Source organism: Pan troglodytes, chromosome 7 (genome assembly GCF_028858775.2).
Source record: "Pan troglodytes isolate AG18354 chromosome 7, NHGRI_mPanTro3-v2.0_pri, whole genome shotgun sequence".
Taxonomy (NCBI): Eukaryota; Metazoa; Chordata; class Mammalia; order Primates; family Hominidae; genus Pan; species Pan troglodytes.
In genome coordinates, this window is record NC_072405.2 from 109,396,617 (window position 1) to 109,419,644 (window position 23,028).

Consider the following 23,028-nt stretch of genomic DNA (forward strand, 5'->3'; position numbering starts at 1 on the left):
GTATAGCAAACAAGACATACAAAGCCTTTGGTCTCATGGAGCTTATATCCTCACGGGGTAGACAAATAGTAAACAAGTTAAAATATTTCAGTCATTGATAAATACTAGAGAAGAAAAATAAAAGGAAGTGTGAGCAAGAGTGCTAGAAACAGAAGGAGGGGAGAGCTCTTTTAGTAGGGACTTTAGGAAAGTTTTCTCTGAAGTTTATATGTGAGCTAACTTGTGAATGATGTAAGGGAGTGAATCATGCATGTATTTGTGAAAAGAGGGTTTTATGTAGACAAGTGCAAGAGCCTTGAGGTAGGAACAGTTTGGCAATATACAGGGATACAAACAGGCTAGAATAGCTGAAGCACAATAAATGTTTGTAAGTCATAGAGGTAGACATCAATCACCTTGTTGGGTTTTAGGGACCATGTAGTCTGGATTTTATTCTAAATGTGATGGGAAATCATCGGTAAGTTTTGAATAGGAAGTTATTAACTTATTATTTTAATAGTAAATAGTATGGTTGGCATATGTTTTCATTTTTAAAAATTTAGATTTTCCTAGTTTTACTTGCACTCATTTGTGTGCATGTGTATTAAGTTCTATACAATTTCATCACCTTTGTAGGTTTGTGTGTTCACTACCATGGTCAAGAAAATGAACAGTTCCAATACCACAAGGATCTGGCATGTTGCTCTCTTACAACCACACCCACTTCCCTACCATGTTCCTTTCTCCTCCCTCTTTTCCAGGGGCTAGGGATAACCCCTGGAAACTTTTGTCTTCCATTTCTAAAATTTTGTCATTTCAACAATGTTAAATAAGTGAAATCATACAGTATGTAAGCTTTTGAGGTTGACTTATTTAGCTGAGCATAATTCTCTGGAGACTCATTCAAGTTGTTGCATGTATCAGTAGTTTGTTTCTTTTCCTGCTGAGTAGTATTCCATTGTATACATATACTATAGTTTGTTAATTCCCTCACTTATGGAAGAATATTTGGGATTATTCTAGTTTTGGGCTATTACAAATAATGCTGCTCTGAACAGTTGTGTACTGGTTTTTGTGTAAACATTTCTTCAGGATAAATTGCTGGGTCATATGGTAGTTGCATGTTTATTATTTTTTTTAAAGAAACTACCAAGCTGTTTTCAGGAGTGGCCATACCATTTTACATTACCATCCAACGATGACTGTGTGATCCAGCTTCTTTACATCTTCCCAGCATTTTGTTTTGTCACTGCTTTTTATTTTAGCCATTCTGATAGATGTGTAGTTTTAATGAGCAATCTGCCATCTCATTGTGGTTTTAAAGTTGTGTTTCCTTATTGGCTAATGATGTTGAACATCTTTTTATGTGCTTATTTGCCATTTTTATTTCTTCAGTGAACTGCATATGTCTTTTGCTCAGATTAATTGGGTTAATCTGAAAGTTTTAATGTTTTTCATTTTATACTCAAGTATGTCATCATTTTGAATTAATTTTTTACATAAGGAGTGAGGTTTAGATAGGGGTTTATTTATGTGTCTTTGAATTTTCAATTGCACTAGCACCATCCTTTCTTTATTGAACTGGTTTTTTACCTTTGTCAAAAATCAATTGAGCATATTTGTGTGGGTCTGTTTCTGAGTCCTCTAGTTTGTTTTCAGTTAGTAGACCTGTGGTATTTCCCACTGTCAGTAGCATGCTGACTTAATTACTGTAACTCTATGGTAAACCTTTATATTGGAGGGAGAAGTTACTCATTTTGGTTTTGAGGGAACATTTGCTTAGGTTAGAAATAACCTCGTTATAACTTTCATTTACATATATCTCTAATGGAATATTGGGTTGGCTGTTTTGTTTTGTTTTTGTTTGGAGATGGGGTCTCACTTTGTCACCTAGGCTGAAATACAGTGGTGTGATCATGGTTCACTGTAGCCTTGATATCCTAAAATCAAGTGAGTCTCCTGCCTCAGCCTCCTGAGTTGCCGGGACCATAGGTGTGCCCCTCCAAGCCCAGCTAATCTTTTTTTTTTTTGTAGAGATGAAGTCTTACTATGTTGCCCAGGCTTATCTTGAACTCCTGGGCTCAAACAATCCTGCCTTGGCCTCCCAAAGTCCTGGGATTATAGGCATGAACCACTGTGCTGGCCCTTGACTCTTTTAATATAGATCTATTGGTGTTATTTATTTTTCTCATGGAAAAGTCCAAGTTGGTCAGTATTCCAGGGAAACTGTTTTATGAGGTTGTCTTAGACCCAGATTCCTTCTATTTTATTGTTCTGCCAACCCCAGAGATATGCCATATATACATGGTCAGAATTGGGTCACCATTATAGTGTGTAATTTTAATCAGGAGGAAGGGGGAACAAGACCATAAAGGAAGGTATGTAGTCTTATTTATTTATTTATTTATTTAAGATGTAGTCTCGCTTTGTTGCCCAGGCTGGAGTACAGTGGCGTGATCTTGGCTCACTGCAACCTCTGTCTCCCGGGTTCAAGAGATTCTCCTGCTTCAGCCTCCCGAGTAGCTGGAATTACAGGCACCTGCCACCATGCCCAGCTAATTTTTGCATTTTTAGTACAGATGGGGTTTTACCATGTTGGCCAGGCTGGTTTCGAACTCCTGACCTCAGATGATCTACCTGCCTCAGCCTCCCAAAGTGCTGGGATTACAGGTGTGAGACTGTCTATTTCTTAACAATTTTTAGGAGTTTTAAAAATTTTTGTTTTTAATATGCTGTGGATACAAGTCCCTCATGGAGCTGGATCTTCCCCCTCCCCATCTATCTGTAGCAAATATTTTCTCTCGTCTATGTCTTGCCTTTACATTATCTCAATGGTATTTTACTGACCAAAAGCTGTTACTCTTTTAAAGAAAGAAATTGGGGATTTCTTAAAGATATATTAAAATAAAAAACTGGTAAATTTTTATATAACAAAGATACATTTACATTCGAGAATAGTGCAACTTATATTTGTTAAAGGTAACTTATTGTTTTATACCTGCTTCACTGTTGAAAAGAAAAACAGGATTTGACCTTATAGTTTGGAGAACTAATTCATTTTTCAGTTGTTTAAGAATATTATTTAAAAATATTCTTTATTAATTTTTTTATCATTTTAATTTTAGATATTAAGGATGAAAATGAAACAATACTGAATCCTGAAGAGGTGGCTCTTCTGGAGGAATATATTCCTACTCGACATACAAGTGTTACTCTCCTCAAATGTACCTGCACAATTTCCATGGCTGAATTCAACTTGCTGGACCATTTACTACCTGTCATTATGGGAGAAAAGGTATATTTTGTGATTTGCTATTTTTTTTTTCCCTCATATATGGATTTTTTTTTTTTTTTTTTTTTTGTCATTTACTGAAAGAATATCTGCAGCCGGGCACAGTGGCTTGAGTGTGTAATCCTGGCAATTCAGGAGGCTCGGGCAGGATGCACACTTGAGGCCAAGAGTTTAAGACCAGCCTAGGCAACAGCAATACCTTGTCTCTAAAAAAAAATTGGCACGGTGGCACATGCCTGTATTCCCAGCTCTTCAGGAGGCTGAGGTGGGAGGATTGCTTGAGCCCAGAAGTTTGAGGCTGCAGTGAACTATGATCACGCCACTACACTTCAGCCTGGGTGTCACAGTGTGACCCTGTCTCAAAAAAAAAAAAAAGAAAAAGATAAAAGTATCTGCTTATATAGTTATCCATGATGAAGTAAAAGCAATGTAACTATGAACTAAAAATTAACTGTTAATTTTTAAAATGTAATTTTAAATTTATATTTTTAATAAAATAAACTTAATCTTGAGAGTGTATAAAGAAATGTTGAAGAATATGGGCCTAGAAGTCAGACCATATGCCAGCTATAATGCCATAGACAATTACTTTATATCTCTAAGCCTTGATTTTCTCTTCTCAAAAAGAAAACAATTATATTTTTTCAAGCAGCCTGACTATTTTAGTTTTAGCCAGTAAAACTGTCAGCCTGCCTAGATTCAGACAGTTTATTACTTACATAGACAGCAGAAGCAAAGTCAGTAATGGTGCCAGCTCACCTCTCCCTTGTTCCATAGGACAACCTGTAACCAAAGGGCCAAATGACTTCTATTGGTACATGGTGGGGCACCCTGTTGGCAACAATTCAGTTTCACACTGCAGCTAAGCAGTGGTGTAGCTTAGCGCATATGTGGAAAGCCCATAACTCAGCTGAATGAGGAATGCTGATGAGAAAATGTTTCATGGCCGCCTCTCTCAAGATGGGAAGGTGAATGAGAAATGCTCTTTTAGCAGCTCCTCACAAGACCACATATGATCCTTTGTTTTTAGAGGATCACAGGATATTCTACCAAGGTCTGCTGTGGTTGAGTATTGCCTTCATGGCATGGATTTGTGTAACATTATCAGGATGCTGGTACAGACTAGTCCCACCATAGTACTTAGCTCCTAGGATTATTTTAAATTTTCATTGAAATAATGCATGTAAACTATTTTGTATGTATTAGGAACTGAGTGATGTCTGCTGTAATTGTTGAGAATGCTTAATATTTGTTTATGGTCCATATACAATGTATTGCTTTCTGAGTTTGACTTATACATACAAGGCCTTATTTGTTCGTTTGTTTGCTTTTTGAGACAGAGTCTCGCTCTGTTGCCTAGGCTAGAGTGCAGTGGTGAAATCTCAGTTCACTGCAACCTATGCCTCCTGGGTTCATGCAACTTTCCTGTCTCAGGCTTCTGAGTAGGTGGGACTATGGGCGCATGCCACCACGCCCGACTAATTTTTGTATTTTTAGTAGAGACAGGATTTCACCATATTGGTCAGGCAGGTCTTGAACTCCTGACCTCAGGTGATCCACCTGCCTCAGCCTTCCAAAGTGCTGGGATTACAGGTGTGAGCCACCACACCTGGCCTATGTGTTTTTTTTTTTTTTTTTGATATATTTCTTTTGATGTTCATATAATGATCAGGGGTCCCCAACTCCTGGGATGCAGACCAGTACTGGTCAGTTGCCTTTTAGGAACTGGGTTGCAGAGAAAGAGGTGAATGGCAGGTGAGTGAGCATTACCACCTGAGCTCCGCCTCCTGTGAGATCAGCGATGGCATTAGATTCTCATAGGAGCACAAACTCTATTGTGAACTGTGCATGCAAGGGATCTAGGTTGGCACTCCTTATGAGAATCTAATACCTAATGACCTGAAGTGGAACAATTTCATTCTGAAACCATACCCCTTCTCCTGTCTGTGGAAAGATTGTCTTCAATGAAATTAATCTCCGATGCCAGAAAGGTTGGTGTCCGCTGACAGTGATAATCATAGAAATAAAAAGTGTCCTAACTTTAAAGAAGTTATGTGAGGGAATTAACTATATGCATTAACTTTATTTTTGCTCCCTACTGACCACTCATCATTAAGTATGGTAGTGTATTACGATTAAGAGATCATGTAGAGAAAATTTCACTGGAGACAATTAAAATATGTCTGCATTTTGTCATTTCTGTTTTTGCTATCATCTAATTTTTAAAATAGATACTATTTTTTAGAGCAGTTTTAGATTCACAAAGCAGAGTGAAAGGTACAGAGATTTTTCATAAACTGACTCCCCCCACATACATAGCTTCCCCCGTTGTCAACATCCCTCAACAGAGTAGTATGTTTGTTACAATTGATGAACCTGTATTGACACATCAGTATCACCCAAAGTCCACAGTTTACATTAGGGTTCACTCTTGGTGTTTTATGTTCTATGAGTGTTGAAAAATGTATAATTATCTGCTATAACAATATCACATAGAGTAGTTTCAATTCCCAAAAAATCCTTTGTGCTCTGCCTATTCATCCCTTCCTCTCCCTAACCACTGGCAACCACTGATCTTTTTACTGTCCTCACAGTTTTGCCTTTTCTAGACTGTCATATAGTTGGAATCACATAGTATGTAGCCTTTTCACATTGGCTTCTTTTACTTAGTAATATGGATTTAAGTTTCCTCTTTGGCTTTTCATGGCTTGATAGCTGATTTCTTCTTTGCACTTACTAATATTCCATTACAGATGTACCACAATTTACTTATCCATTCACCTACTGAAGGACATCTTGGTTGCTTTCAAGTTTTGAGAGTTGTGAGTAAAACAGGCATATACATCCACGTGCACGTTTTGGTGTGGGCATGTTTTCAACTCCTTTGGGTAAATACCAAGGAGTGTGATTGATGGATTGTATGCTAAAAGTATGTTTAGTTTTGTAAGAAGCTGCCAAATTGTCTTCCAAAGTGGCTGTATGATTTTGCATCCCTGCCAGCAGTGAATAAGAGTTCCTGTTTCTCCACATCCCTACCAACATTTGATGTTGTCAGTGCTTCGGTTCTTTGCCATTCTAAGACATGTGTAATGGTGTCTTATTGTTTTGATTTTTATTTCCTTGATGACATATGGAAACATCATTTCATATGCTTATTTGCCATCTGTATATCTTCTTTGGTGAGGTATCTCTTCAGATCTATTGCCCATTTTTTAAGAGTTGTTTGTTTTCTTAATATTGAATTTTAAGGATTCCTTGTATATTTTGGGTAACAGTCCTTTATCAGATAGGTCTTTTGCAAATATTTTCCCCCGATCTGTGGCTTGTCTTTTAATTTTCCTGTATTTTGCAGAGCAGAAATTTTGAATTTTTAGTGAAGTCCTGCTTATCAATTCTTTGTTTTATAGATTGTGCCTTTTGTGTTATATCTAAAGGTCATCATTATACCCAAGGTCATCAGCTTGTATCCTTTACGAATTGGTCCATCTCATCTAGGTTATCAAATTTGTAGGTATAGAGTTGTTTATAGTACTTCTTTGTTTTTTTTTTGAGATGGAGTTTCACTTTTGTTGCCCAGGCTGGAGTGCAATGGCATGATCTTGGCTCACAGCAACCTCCACCTCCCGGGTTCAAGCGATTCTCCTTCCTCAGCCTCCTGAGTATCTGGGATTACAAGCATGCGCCACCATGCCTGGCTAATTTTGTATTTTTAGTAGAGAAGGGGTTTCTCCATGTCGGTCAGGCTGGTCTTGGACTTCTGACCTCAGGTGATCTGCCCACCTTGGCCTCCCGAAGTACTGGGTTTATGGGCGTGAGCTACCGTACCTGGCCTTTTTTAGTATTTTAAAAATTATCATTTTAGTGTCCTTGGGATTTGTAACAATGTTCCTCTTTCATTTCTGACATTAGGAATTTGTATTCTCTTACTCTTTTTCTTAGCCTGGCTAGAGAGGATTACTGATTTTTATTGAGCTAGCTTTTGGTTTTGTTTATTTTCTCTATTGATTTTCTGTTTTCGATTTCATTGATTTCTGTTTTGATTTTAATTCTTTTCTTCTTATTTTGGATTTATTTAATTTCCTGAAGTGTAAGCTTAGGTGATTGATTTTAGATTTTCCTTTTTTGTAATATATGAACTCAATACTATAAACTTACCTCTAAGCATTGCTTTCACTGCATGCTACAAATTTCGATAAGTTGGACTTTTGTTTTCATTTAATTCAAAGTATTTTGTATTTCTCTTGAGATTTATTTCTTTGACTTGTGTTCTTTAGAAGTATGTTATTTAATCTCCAAGTATTTTGACATTTTTTAGTTATGTTACTGATTTTTAGTGTAATTCCATTATGGTCTGATAGCAGACATTGTATGATTTCTTTTAAATTTGTTTAGGTGTGTTTTATGGCTTAGAATGTGTCTGTGTTGGTGAATGTTCTATGTAAGCTTTAGAAGAATGTGTACTCTGTTGTTGCTGTATGAAGCAGTCCATTGATATCTATTATATCTGGTTGATTATAAGTTCAATTATGTCCTTATTGATTTTCTGTCTGCTGGAACTGATTATATCTGATAGAGGGATATTGAAGTCTCCAACCAAAACAGTGGGTTTGTCGGATTTTTTCCTTGAAATTTTATCACATTTTGCTTTATTTTTTTGGCAGTGTGTCTTTAGGCACATCCATGTTAGGGACTGTTATGTCTTTTTACGGAATTGACACCTTTATCATTATGTAATCCCTTCTTTATATCTGATAGCTTTCCCTGGTCTGATTTTTCTTCTGTCTGAAATTAATATAGCCACTCCTACTTTCTTTTGATTAGTTTTAGTATGGTATGTATTTCTCTATTTTCTTTTAATCTACAAGTGTCTACATATTTAAAGTGAGTTTTGGCTGGGTGTAGTGGCTCATGCTTGTAATCCCAGTGCTTTGGGAGGTAGAAGTGGACTGATCACTTGAGCCCAGGAGTTTGAGACCAGCTTGGGTAAAACCCTGTCTCTACAAAAAAATACAAAAGTTAGCCAGGCATGCTGGTGTGTGCCTGTAGTTCCAGCTACTTGGGAGGCTGAGGTGAGCGGATCACCTGAGCCCTGGAGGTTGAGGCTGCAGTGAGCAATGATCACACCACTTGCACTCCAGCCTGGGTGACAGAGTGAGACCTTGTCTCAAATAAATACATAGGAAAAATTTTTTTAAAAAGTAGGTTTTTTTGTAGACAATATATAGTTGGGTCTTGTATCTTCAGCTGCCTTGACAATCTGTCTTTTAATTGATGCATTTAGACCATTGATATGAAGTTATTATTGATATAATTGGACTAACATCAACCATACTTCTTGCTATTTTCTATTTTTTGCCCTTGTTATTTGTTCCTGATTTTTTTTCCCACTCTTTTTTGGCCTTTTGTGGTTTTAGTTGAGCATTTTATATTATTCGATTTTCTCTCCTCTATTAACCTACCTGTTATACTTCTTTTTAGTGTTTGTCCTAGAATTTGCATTATATTTTTACAACTAATTCAAGTCCACTTTCAAATAACACCATACCACTTTACATGTAGTCAGAGTTTCTTATAATAAAAGAAATACTAATTCTGCCATCCTGTTTCTTGTATCATTGCTGTAATTCATTTTATTTTTATATAAGCATTCATAAGGCTGCCACACACAATCATACATAATTAAATACTTATTACTATTATTATTTTGACAAAATTTATGTATTAGATCAATTAAGAATAACAAAAATTAAAAGTCTTTTTTTACCTTATGCCTTTTCTGATGCTGTTTTTTTTATGTAGATGTGAAATTCTGACCTTTATCATTTTTCTTCTCTCTGAAGAATTTTTTTAACACATCTAGTAAGGCAGATATACTGGAAACAAATTCTCTGAATTTTTTTTTTTTTGTCTGAGAAAGTCTTTTTTTCTCCTTTTGAAGGATAATTTCGTGGGGTATGGAATTCTAGGTTTGTGGGTTTTTTCCTCTTAAAATACTTTGTTTTACTCTCTTCTTGCTTACATTGTTTTTGAGTAGAGGTCAGGTATAATTCATATCATTGCTCCTCTATAAGTAACATGTATTTTTTTCTGTGGATTTTTTTGGGCGACTTTATCTTTGATTTCTATGATTTGAAAATGATGTGTCTGTATGTAGGTTTTTTTTTTTTTTTTTTTTTTTTTTTGGCATTTATCCTGCTTGGTGTTCTCTGAGTTTCCTGGGTTTCTAATTTGGTGTCTGACATTAATTTGAGGAAACTCACAGTCATTATTGTTTCAGATGTTTCTTCTGTTTCTTTCTGTCTTTTCTTCTCTTGTGGAATTCGTATTACGTGTATGTTACATCTTTTATAGTTGTCCCACAGTTCTGAAATATTCCGGGTTTTTTTTTGGTTTGCTTTTCAGTTTTGGCAGTTTCTACTGAGATATCTTCAAGCTTAGAGATTCTTTTGTTAGCCATATCTGGTCTTCCAGTATGCCTGTCAAAGGGAAAAATGCTAACAAGGAGGTCTTACTCAGAAGGCAGCCCACAAATTTGTATAAAATTTCCTTTAGATTGTTGGCCAATTCCTAAGCTGCCCATGTGTAATGCAAGACTTCAGGAAACCCAGCAGAAAGCAAAGTATAAATTTGACTATTTGCATGGTGCTGTGTATCTACAATTAGAGTTCAGGCCCTGCCACATTAGCACCTGGGGTCTTCCTTTGAGACCTTATAAGGGCCATACCCTAGGAATAAGTACAGATTGAAATAGATTAGTCTAAGAAAGCCTAATTCCAGTCCTGGATAGGACCATGATGATATACTTGTATTCTGTCTGCTTGCCAAACAATGGTTAACTTACTTTAGGGGAAGATAGCATTATCAAAGCCTCTATAATTTTTTATCCATGATGTCATCTGCTTGATACAAAATTATGAGGTATACTAAAAATAGAAGCAATGGAATTAAATATAATAAAAAATCAATAATATAAATAGACTTAGAGTTGATTAAGGTATTAGAGTTGTTAGACATGGAGTTTATGATTAATTGCTTAAGGAAAAAGACAAAAAGGTGGAAGATTTCCAAAGAGACCTCAATCCATTAAAAAAAAGCACCAAATTAAATTGTGAAACTGGAAAATGTAAGGATACAGGTTTGAAGGAAAAGGATGGAAAAAATATACCATTTGAACACTAACCAAAACAAAGATAGCATGGCTATTTTACTAAGAGATAAAGTAGATTTTAAGGTAAGAAATATTACTGAAATAAAGAAAGCCACTTCATAATGATAAAAGTGTGAACTGAAAGAAAGAACAACACAGATAATTCTCACAGGTGTAATATTGAGTAAAAAATTATATACTGTATGATTTCATTTATATGAAGTTCAAGAAGAGAGAAAACTAATCTATGGCAATTGAAGTGATTGGCTACGTCTGTTGAGGATTTAGTATTGCCTTGAAAGGGACATGGGACAGTCTCGTAGGGTGCTTCAGATGGGTGGTGGTTACAGATGTAAAAATTCATTCAGCTCTACCCTTCAGATTTGTGTGCTTTATTCTGTGTTATTTTTTAGTAATCCCAAAGAAAGTCACTTAAAAAAGCAACATAATTCCTAAATAAATGGTGGTTTTAAAATTATTAGTAATGAGTAAAAAATCAGGATTGTATTTTCGACTTAGTTTTAAGCACAGTGATTCTCAGTAATGGCACTTTTGGTTTTTTGGATTGGAGAATTATTATGTAGCATTTACCATCTTTGGCCAATACCTGCTAAAGGCCAATATTATTGTGACAATGAAAGACAGACAAAGCAATGAAACTGCTCTTCTTGCATTTTGTCATATTCTTCTGGATGGGAAGTCATGGCATTCCTCATTGAGAACCACAGGTAGAGCATTTTAAGGGAGGGAGTGAGTGAGTTCTAGGACAGGGATCATTTGCCACTCAGGGTACATATGCTGGACATCTTGAAACTTACCTGTATTTATTTGAAAGCTCAGAAAGATTCTGTAAAACTGAGAATACTATGCCGTTCTCAAGATTCTTAGGACTTTATGAGCCCTTAACATGTGTATTGTTAGTAGATACGATACAGATAAGGAATTTTTCTTACCTGCAAACATTGCTTATTGTGAATGTTTTTGACATTGTGTGGTGTAGTCCATTTAGTTCTTTAGTCAGCTAAATGTGAATAAAAGAGATTAAAATAAAAGATGCTGACTCTTGGATATCTAGAAAACATTTTGGAATAATTAAGCTTAATAAAATATCTTCATCATACTGAGGCATGTCGTGATACTATTCCAGTTGACTGAAAAAGAAAAAAAGCTTGAGCTGAAAGGGCAATGATAATTTTGCAAAAAATATGCATTCTTTGAAGTCTGGGACATATTTAAAATATATGGAAAGACATTTGTTATTTGGTTATGGCAAGAGAGTTCTGTAGAAAGGCATCATTTCTAGATTGATTTGATATCACTGCAAATGTGCAGATCTGAAGCTTGCATAGAGGGAATTGCAACTCAGTCACTGCTCCACTTTTAAAATATAAAGCAAACACTATTATTTTCTAGAACTCAAGTAACTTCATGAATACTACAAACTTCCAGTCTCTTCGGCCTTTGCCATCCATTCGAATATTGGTGGATAAAATTAATCTGGAACATTCAGTGCCAATGTATGCTGAACAGTTGGTGCATGTGGTCAGCAGCCTTACTCAACCTTCTGATAACCTGCTTCATTATTGTTATGTACACTGCTATCTTAAGGTATGAAAAGTGAATTTTCTTGTTTGTTAGCATGGGTTTGGCTTTGGGATCATCAGATAAGTTTCTTTGTTCTTGATGTTGTAATTTCAGAGAAATAGTACTCTAAAAGGTAAGATTTAAATAAGAAATAAGATGTATTTATTCCAATAAATTAAAGTAAGTAATAAAAATATACTTATTTTAAAGATTTTTCAATTATGTGAGATTAGTAGCTTGATATTTATAAATGAATGGTTAATCATAACTTTTGAATAATTTTATTTATCATTGATGGTAATTTTTATAAGCAATGTGAAAGAGCACTTAGTTTAATATGGATGCTTTGAAGACTCATGTTTTTTTGAAGGGAGCATTTGTGTGAGGCATAATGAGGCATAAAGAGGGCCTAAAACTTTTTTATGTCACCTTTATTTAATTCATGTCAATTTATTGATGCAAGGGAAATTTATTTTAAATACAGGCATATGCCATTTTATCATGCATTACTTTATTGTACTTCATAGTAATTGTGTGTGTGTGTGTGTGTGTATGTGTGTTTTTTTTTTTTTTTAACAAATTGAAGGTTTGTGGCAATCTGGCATTAAGCAAGGCTTTGGTGCCATTTTTTCAATAGTATTTGCTCACTTTGTGTCTCTGTGTCATATTTTGGTAATTATCCAAATATTTCACAAGTTTTCATTATTATTTTAGCATTGTGATCTGTCGTCACTGTTCTTTGATGTTGCTATTGTAACTGTTTTTCGGGCACCAAGAAGTGCACCCATTTAAGATGGTGAACTTAGTAAATGTTGTGTGTGTTCTGGGTCCTCCACTGACCAGTTCCCCCTTCTCTCTCCCTTATCCTAATCCTTGAGACACAACAATATTGAAGTTAGGCCAATTAATAGCCCTACAATGTCCTGTAAATCTTCAAGTGAAAGGAAGAGTCCCATAACTCTACTTTAAATCAAAAGCTAGAAGTAATTAACATTAATGAAGAAGGCGTGTCAAAAGCCAAGATGAGGCCAGAAAGCTAGGCCTCTTTTGCAAAACAGCCAAGTTGTGAATTCAAAGGAAAAGTCTCCAGGAAATTAAAAGTGCTACTCCAGTGAACACAGGAATGACAAGAAAGTGAAACAGCCATATTGTTGATATAAAGTTTGAGTGGTCCAGATAGCAGATCAAACCAGCTACAATATTCCCTTAAATGAAAAGCAAGGCCCTCTCTTCAATTCTGTAAATGCTGAGAGACTTGAGAAAGCTGCAGAAGAAAAATTAGAAGCTGGCAGAGGTTGGTTCATGAAGTGTAAGAGAAGCCATCTCCATAACATAAAAGTGCAAGGTGAAACAGCAAGTGCTGACATAGAAACTAGAGCAGGTTATCCATATCTAGCTCAGTTAATTGATGAAGGTGGCTACACTAAACAGATTTTCAATGTAGACGAAATAGCCTTCTCTTGGAAGAAGATACCATCTAGGACTTACATAGCTAGGGAGGAGAAGTCAATGCCTTGCTTCAAAACTTCAAAAGGCGGCCGGGCACGGTGGCTCATGCCTGTAATCCCAGCTCTTTTGGAGGCTGAGGCGGGTGGATCACAAGGTCAGGAGATCGACCAGCCTGGCCAACATGGTGAAACCCCATCTCTACTAAAGATACAAAAAAATTAGCCGGGTGTGGTGGTGTGTGCCTGTAATCTCAGCTACTCAGGAGGCTGAGGCAGGAGAATCGCCTGAACCCGGGAGGCAGAGGTTGCAATGAGCCAAGATCAGGCTGTTGCACTTCAGCCTGGGCGACAGGGCAAGACGCTGACTCTCTTGTTAGGGGCTAATGTACCTGGTGACTTCTTAAGTTGAAGATAATGCTCATCTACCATTCTGAAAATCCAAAGTGCTTTAAGAATTAGGCTAAATCTTCACTGCTCATGCTCTATAAATGGAACAACAAAGCCTCAATGACAGTACATCTGTTTATGGCATGGTTTACTAAACATTTTAAGCCTGTGGAGACCTACTGCCCAGAAAAGACTCCTCTCAAAATATTAGCGCTCACGGACAATGCTCCTGGTCACCCTACACCTGTGATGAAGATGTACAGGGAGATGCACATTGTTTTCATGCCTGTTAACATGACATTCATTCTGCAGCCTGTGGATCAAGAGTAATTTTGACTCTGGGGTCTTATTATTTAAGAAATATATTTTGTAAGGCTTATAGCTACCATAGATAGCCATTCTTCTGATAGACCTGGGCAAAGCAAATTGAAAACCTTTTGGAAAAGATTCATCAATCTAGATGCTATTAAGAATATTTATGATTCACAGAAGGAGGTCAAACTATTTACATTAACAAGAGTTTGGAAGAAGTTGATTTCAGTCCTCATGGATGACTTTGAGGGGTTCAAGGCTTCCATGGAGGAAGTAACTGCAGATGTAATGGAAATAGCAAGAGAACTAGAATTGGTGTCTGAGGATATGACTGAATTGCTACAATCTCATGATAAAACTTGAATGGAGGAGGAGTTGCTTCTTATGGATGAGCAAAGAAAGTGATTTCTGGAGATGGCAATTACTCCTGGGGAAGATGCTGGGAACATTGCTAAATGATTACAGAGAATTTAAAAAGTTCTATAAACTTGGTGAAGCAATGGCATGGTTTGAGAGGATTGACTCCAATTTTGATAGAAGTTTTACTACTGTTAAAATGCCATCAAACCTCAAATCAATCATCATTGCCTGCTGTGGAGAAATCTTTCATGAAAGGAAGAGTTAATCAATATGGCAAACTTCATTGTTGTCTTATTTTTAGAAATTGCTGCAGCTAGCCCCACCACTTTTAGCAACCACCATCCTGATTAGTAAGGAGCCATGAACATCAAGGCAAAAAGGTTATTACTTGCTGAAGGTTGAGATGGTCGTTAGCATTTTTTAGCAATAAAGTACTTTTTGTAAGGGGTGAGGGCAGAGTCTTACTCTGTCACCCAGGCCGTAGTGCAGTGGCATGATCTCAGCTCACTGCAACCTCCACCTCCTGGGCTCAAGTGATTCTCCCATCTCAGTCTCCCAAGTACTGGGACCACAGGTACACATGCCCATGCTCAGCTAATTTTTTGTATTTTTGGTAAGATGGGGTTTTGCCATGTTGCCCAGGCTGGTCTCGAATTCCTGAGCTCAAGCTATCTGCCTACCTTGCTTCCCAAAGTGCTGTGATTACAGGTGTGAACCACTGTGCCCAGCCAATAAAGTGCTTTTTATTTAAGGTATATAAGTTTTTTTTGACATAATGTTATTGCACACTTAATAGACTACAGTATAAGTGTATACATAACTTTTATTATATGTACTGGGAAACCAAAAATTATTGTGATATTTGTTGTATTGTGGTGATGTGGAACTTGCAGTATCTCCTGGGTATGTCCATCTGGTTATGTAAAGTGAATTATTGGTAGCTTTCCCCAGCTCTTTCAATTTTTAAAAAATAAGTAATACATCCAATGCAGGTATATACAAACAATAACCTCAAATGTTGAACAATACATGTTTTAGCTAAGCAAGCAGAGATGTATAGTTTAAATAGAAATAGTGTGTACACAATCAACTTCTGTTTTATGAACAAAAGAAAACTATAAAAAGTTGAATTTAAGAATCAGTACTGGCTGGGTATCGTGGCTAACGCCTGTAATCTCAGCACTTTGAGAGTCTGAGGTGGGTGGATCACTTGAGCCCAGGAGGTCGAGACCCCCCTGAGCAAAGTGGTGAAACCTCATCTCTACAAAAAATACAAAAATTAGCCAGGCATTGTGGTTGCGTGCCAGCTACCTGGGAGGCTGAGGTGAGAGATTTGCTTGAGCCCAGGAGGTCAAGGTTGCAGTGAGCTGTGATGGCGCCACTGCACTCCAGCTTAGGCAACAGAGTGAGACCCTGTCTCAAAAAAAAAAAAAAAAAAAAAAAAAAGGTACTAAAAAAGCACTAATTTTCATGTATCAAAAGATTAGAGGACTCCACAAATAGGCTCTTGGCCTAATTAGTTTATTTGAAGTTATAAAGTTTTTAAGTATTTGTATATCTGTAACGCAAAAATAAACCAATTTCAAGATACCAGTTTTAGATCACCTGCAGGTGTATATAAATGTAAGATGTTAACATTTGACTGTTTTCAGACCATTGCAGACTAGAAGAACATGTTTTCTTGGTTGTTTTTGCAAAGCCTTTTTTCTCAAGGATGGCTCCTTTGGTGGAAGAACAACAGATCACATTGCAAAAGGGTGTGGACACAGGGAAGTGTGACTCATTGGGGCCATTATTTTAGTGATCTACCATAATATTTTATGTTATATGGAGAGTAGCAGAAATATTTTCAAAACCTAGATATAAAGATTATAAATGTACTTTATACTTTACAATGCTTTATACTTTATAATTTTCAGATTCAATGCTTTATACTTAAGCTTTATTTATTGTCACAATTAATACATAGAAGTGTACAATTTTAAAAAATATTGGTACAAATTTAATATCAGATTACAGTGTTAAGAATATTTGCTTTGTTTTTTCATGTCAATAATATATTTTATTTAGCCCAATATATGCAAATATTGGTTAACATGCAGTCAACATAAAATATTGACATTCAGCTTATAGATAAATGAAGTGAGTCTCTATACTCAAGAAGGATGTTCACCAAAACCATTGGTCATCAATATAGTCACCATCCATACTGACATAAAATTTATTGGAATACTTCTTCACTATTTCTACTTGTCAATATGTTAAAACTCACATTTCCAGTGTAATGTAAAAGTTATTTACAGTGTACTACTGATATAGTTATATTTTGGAAAAAGGGCCTTTGCTACACATGCTGTCTAGTTTTCTTTTATATTTTGGCTTGTTTGAATACAGTCATAATGGATACGTTTAATGTCTCAGGAAGTAAGGTGTTAGGCAGAGTGGGAATAGCATTAATATGCGTGGGAAAACCATTCACTGGTGTTAAGTGTACTAAATCCTTTTTTTTTTTTTTTTTTTTTTTTTTGAGACAGAGTCTCATTCTGTCACCCAGGCTGGAGTGCAGTGGCACAATCTAGGCTCACTGCAGTCTCCACTTCCCAGGTTCAAGCGATTCTCCTGCCTCAGCCTCCCGAGTAGCTAGGATTACAGGTGTGCACCACCACACCCAGCTAATTTTTGTATTTTTAGTAGAGACAGGGTCTCACCATGTTGACCAGGCTGGTCTCGAACTCTTGGCCTCAAATTGATCCTCCCACCTCGACCTCCCAAAGTGCTGGGATTACAGGTGTGAGCCACTGCGCCCGGCCAAGAATACTAAATACTTTTGAAAATAAAGCCTTGAATCTTGTCTTGAATATTTCATTTTATTTTCATACTTCTACTGTGACATAGGACTTTTGAATACTTTCAGGATGTGGTAGAGAGTTTTTTTTATATGGCTATTGTGATGTGACTCCATTTACCAGTTTGCTATAAAGTTTATAGCAGTTCATATTACTTGGGTTGATTTTAGTAGCCTTTGAGGAAGTTTTTAAAGTTTTAGTTTTATCATATTACAGTAGTACAGTAGAGGATTCGTGTGTTTGGCATTTTAGTCCATGTATAATTTTCAATTAAGTACTTAAACAAATCCTTGAGTTTTAATTTTGTATACTTAACCTTGGCTGTATTGGCTATATGATGAAATTGTGTCTGGAGTTGGTGGGTTCTTGGTCTCACTGACTTCAAGAATGAAGCCGCGGACCCTCGCGGTGAGTGTTACAGCTCTTAAGGTGGCGCGTCTGGAGTCTGTCCCTTCTGATGTTCAGATGTGTTTGGAGTTTCTTCCTTCTGGTGGGTTCGTGGTCTCGCTGGCTCAGGAGTGAAGCTGCAGACGTTTGCAGTGAGTGTTACAGCTCTTAAGGCAGCGCGTCTGGAGTTGTTCGTTCCTCCCGGTGGGCTCATGGTCTCGCTGGGCTCAGGAGTGAAGCTGCAGATCTTCGCAGTGAGTGTTACAGCTCATAAAAGCAGCGTGGACCCAAAGAGTGAGCAGTAGCAAGATTTATTGCAAAGAGCGAAAGAACAAAGCTTCCACAGTGTGGAAGGGAACCCGAGCGGGTTGCCAGTGCTGGCTCGGGCAGCCTGCTTTTATTCTTTTATCTGGCCCCACCCACATCTTGCTGATTGGTAGAGCTGAGTGGCCTGTTTTGTCAGGGCGCTGATTGGTGCGTTTACAATCCCTGAGCTAGATACAAAGGTTCTCCACGTCCCCATCAGATTAGTTAGATACAGAGTTTGGACACACAGGTTCTCCAAGGCCCCACCAGAGCGGCTAGATACAGAGTGTCAATTGGTGCATTCACAAACCTTGAGCTAAACACAGGGTGCTGACTGGTGTGTTTACAAACCTTGAGCTAGATACAGAGTGCCGATTGGTGTATTTACAATCCCTGAGCTAGACATAAAGGTTCTCCAAGGCCCCACCAGAGCAGCTAGATACAGAGTGACGATTGGTGCATTCACAAACCTTGAGCTAAACACAGGGTGCTGATTGGTGTATTTACAATCCCTGAGCTAGATATAAAGACTCTGCACATCCCCACCAGACTCAGGAGCCCAGCTGGCTTCACCTAGTGGATCCCGCACCGGGGCTGCAGGTGGAGCTACCTGCCAGTCCTGCACCGTGCACTTGCATTCCTCAGCCCTTGGGTGGTCGATGGGACTGGGCGCCGTGGAGTAGGGGGTGGTGCTCGTTGGGGAGGCTCGGGCTGCACAGGAGCCCATGGAGTGGGTGGGAGGCTCAGGCATGGCGGGCTGCAGGTCCCGAGCCCTGCCCCGCAGGAAGGCAGCTAAGGCCCGGCGAGAAATCGAGCACAGCGCCGGTGGGCCGGTACTGTTGGGGGACCCAGTACACCCTCGGCAGCCACTGGCCGGGGTGCTAAGTCCCTCATTGCCCGGGGCCAGCAGGGCTGGCCGGCTGCTCTGAGTGCGGGGCCCACCAAGCCCACGCCCACATGGAACTCCAGCTGGCCTGCAAGCGCCGCACACAGCCCCAGTTCCCGCTCGCGCCTCTCCCTCCACACCTCCCTGCAAGCTGAGGGAGTGGGCTCCAGCCTTGGCCAGCCCAGAAAGGGGCTCCCACAGTGCAGTGGGGGCTGAAGGGCTCCTCAAATGCCACCAAAGTGGGAGCCCAGGCAGGGGAGGTGCTGAGAGCAAGCGAGGGCTCTGAGGACTGCTAGCATGCTGTCACCTCTCAATCCCCCCTCTAAACAGGACACCCCAATTGCTGTTGGGAATTTGGCCGTTGACTGCTCTAGCTACTTCCTGCTGGATAGGGGCGAAGAAGGGGCCCTGCAGTTGTGGTGTCCTTCAGAGGGGAACTCTCCAGGCCAGGGGAAGTGCCAGTGGGTCGGTCCAGGGGTCCCGGGTAGAAGTTGTTAGTTGAACTCATTTGGGGTTCCATTTGTAAGACCATCTGTTGCTTGATGGTCTCGATTCTAGAGGAAACAAAATTGACAAGAAGGTTAGAAATACAGGGCCCAAAGGTGAGTAACAGCAAGATGGCTGCCACAGGACCTAGAAAGGGGAGAAGCCATGTTGCCCAACTCCAGAGGTTGGTATAAGTATTTGAAAGGCATTGTCTGATTTCAGAAGCCTTTTCCTGTAAACGCCGGGCAGCATCTCGTACTATCCCTGACTGGTTAGTGTAAAAACAACACTCTTCCCCTAAAAAGGTGCAGAGTCCTCCTTTCTCAGCAGTGAGGAGGTCTAGGCCTCAGCAGTTTTGGAGAGTCACTGCTGCCAAAGAGTCTATTTGGGATTGTAAAGTAAGGATAGATTTCGTTATTTCTTGCAAACTGAGAAGCAGATATGGGTTGAAGATCCACATAAGTAGAATATGCCTTGGCTGGGTAGATAGAAAATTACCCTGGCTTTTAAAGGAATAGGATACACTGTTTTTTCTTTACTACTTCCATCTCTCTCTTTCTCTCTTCGACTTCTTCTTTGTCTCTTCTTCTCTTTTTAACTCTCTCTTTAACTTTCTGTGTCTGTCCCTCTTTCTCTCTGACTCCTTTTCTTTGTCTCTGTTTCTGACTCCCTCTTTGATTTTCTGTCTCTCTGTCTCTTCCTCTCTCTGTCTTTTTGACTTTCTCTTTCTCTCTTCGACTTTTTCTTTCCTTTCTGCTGCCTCTGCCAGCTGCTTATGCTGCTGTTCTCCCCTCTCCTTCCCGTTTTGATGGCTTTGTCAGTGTAAGAAAATGATTCATAATTCCCACTTCATGTAATAAAATTTACCAATTGGGAGAGTTGGCATGGATCTGTATGGAAAATATGCAGATGAAAGATTCCTTTTATTTGTAATTGACAAAATTGTATATATTTATTGTTTATAACATGTTTTGAAATATGTATACATTTTGAAATAGCTCAATTTAGCTAACATATTATGTCACATACTATCATTTTTGTGGTGAGAACTGTTTAAATCTGCTGTCATTGATTTTTTAATAGAATACATTGTTATTTACTATAGTCTTCATGTTGTACAATAGATCTTTTAAATTTATTTCTCCTATCTAATTGAAATTTTGTATGCTTTGCCTAACATCTCTTCAACCTCCTCTCCCCGAGAGATGACACTTGCTTATGGCTTACCAATTCCTCTTTATGTATCTGGCAAACCCATCGTTTGAATATGTATGGTATTGAGTAGCTAAGAGTTTCAAGGCATCTGATATTTGAAACATATGTAGAAAATTTGGTAATGTGACTGCGTTGTGTAATTTGTAGAATAGTATATAACTTTAAGGCCTTATTCATATGGATCAGCTGCAATACATACTTCAGACAGAACAAGGAGTTAGAGTAGGACGGAAACCCTTTGGATTCTTTGGATCTGTTAATTTTTTACCTCAAGAAAATCCCAGGGGATTTGGAGGAAATAATGTTTTCATACACATTTTACGGTTGCATAAATTGGCATATTTATTTTGGAAGTAGCAGCATGTAATACATTTGAAAGCACATATACCTTACCACCCATTTGTTCCAATTTTCAGTGTATACCCTCCAGCAGGGGTCAGCAAAATTTTGCCTACAGGCTTAGTATATATTTTAGGCTTTGTGGACCAAGTGGCAAAATTGAGGATATTATGTAGGAACTTAAATAACAAGAGAGAGAACAAATTTTACAAATGTTGAGTTTATAATATTCAAAATGTAATAACTGAGTACAGTTTTTGGGTAATACACAGTTTTATTTTTCTTTTATTTATTTATTTTTTTGAGATCTAGTTTTGCACTGTTGCCCTGGCTGGAGTGCAATGGCACGATCTTGGCTCACTGCAACGTCCGCCTCCCGGGTTCAAGTGATTCTCCTGCCTCAGCCTCCCGAGTAGCTGGGATTACAGGCACGTGCCACCACTCCTGGCTAATTTTTTGTATTTTTAGTAGAGACGGGACTTCACTATGTTGGCCAGGCTGTTCTTGAACTCCTGAGCTCGTGATCCACCCACCTCTGCCTCTGCCTCCCAAAGTGCTGGGATTATAGGCATGAGCCACCGTGCCTGGCCAGGTAATACAGTTTTATTAATGAGAAGAATGGAACTCTTTTTGGAGGGACAACATTTCACCTAATTGGGATTTCAACTTATTGTTCCCACCATGTTGATTATAAATGTTTATGTGTAATAATTATTCTTTGCTTGTAGGCTAGCCCGGAACAAGCAGTGTGTGGGATTTGGCCTGTAGGCTGTAGTTGGTTTTTGTTCTGTTTTCTTAGAGGTTTATTGTTTAGGAATTAACTTAACCAAGGAAGTGAAAGACTTTTGCAATAAGAACCACAAAACAGAGCTGAAAGAAACGAAGATATACATAAATGGAAATGCATCTCATCTTCTTGAATTGGAAGACTTAATATTGTCCATGCTATCCTTTCTACACATTCAGTGCAAACTCTATTACAATTCCAATGTCTTTTTTCAGAAGTAGAAAAACTCATCCTAAAATTCATATGGACTCTCAAGGGACCCCAAATAACCAAAACGATCTTGAAAAAGAACAAAGCTGAAGGACTTACTCTTACTGATTCCAGAAGCTACTACAGAGCTATAGTAATCAAAACAGTGTGGTACTGTTGTAAACACAGACATATAGACCCGTAGAAAAGAATGCAGTGCCCAGCAATAAACCATTGTGAGAAAGATTGTTTATTTTTCTTTAAGAATAAATAGAGAATCAGGCATTCCTTTTTAGGTGAAGAGAAGGAGGAAATAGAGGGAGGAAGGAAGGTCGGGTGAAATTTTGAGTTAATAGATGAGCTACATCAAATGAAGCATCATATCCTTGTTACATCAATATATAATTTCAAAGATGTCCCTAATCCTTTTGGACTTCATTTTTCCTGCATGTGAAATGAGATGATTGAGTTAAATAATCTCTAAGCAGTTTGAGCTCTAAAATTCTTTGGTTGATTTTGATTTCATTCTTTTCCCCTGAAGAGTTTTTCTTCACAAGGTGTTCATTATTATGCTGTACAACCCTAGTTATTATTATTCTTTCTTCAGTTTTTATGTATTTCAGTGTATTATTGCATACATACCAACTTTTAAAATGAAAGAAATGCTTATTTGTTCCTTTAGTGAAGGGACAAATCTTTATGATGCTGATTATACTATTATGTGTTTTATACTATTATGTGTTTTATTTAATGGTATAAAACTACCATGTGTTTTATAATGGCAGTAACAAAAATTATTTATTGTATATCATAATTATAATGTTTTTGTTGTCATTTACAATTAGCATGTGCTTTTTATACTTTTGTCTTTTTAAAATAGCAAATTCTAATTTATGATAATTTTTGGCAAAATCTTACAGTAGTAAGTTGCCATATAATGTTTCTAAATCCATTACAATTTCTTCTATTTGAGATATTAATTCAAGAACATTTGTTGTAAAATGTTAAAATCTTGATGATGTATTTATTTTTGTTATTTACTAATTGGGATTTTTAAAAACAGGTGGCAATACATGTT

General features: G+C 37.8%; 1 protein-coding gene across 20 annotated transcripts in view; it reads left to right on the forward strand.

The window, feature by feature from the left end:
- The window catches only part of VPS13B (vacuolar protein sorting 13 homolog B), an 861,798-nt gene that overhangs the window by 129,759 nt on the left and 709,011 nt on the right, over positions 1-23,028 (forward strand). For all 20 annotated transcript variants that reach the window (XM_054657406.2, XM_063816458.1, XM_024345440.3 and 17 more), the window contains 2 exons: positions 3,105-3,274; positions 11,832-12,026. In XM_054657406.2, the coding sequence (XP_054513381.1) occupies positions 3,105-3,274; positions 11,832-12,026 (365 nt within the window). The remainder of the gene's footprint in view (positions 1-3,104; positions 3,275-11,831; positions 12,027-23,028) is intronic.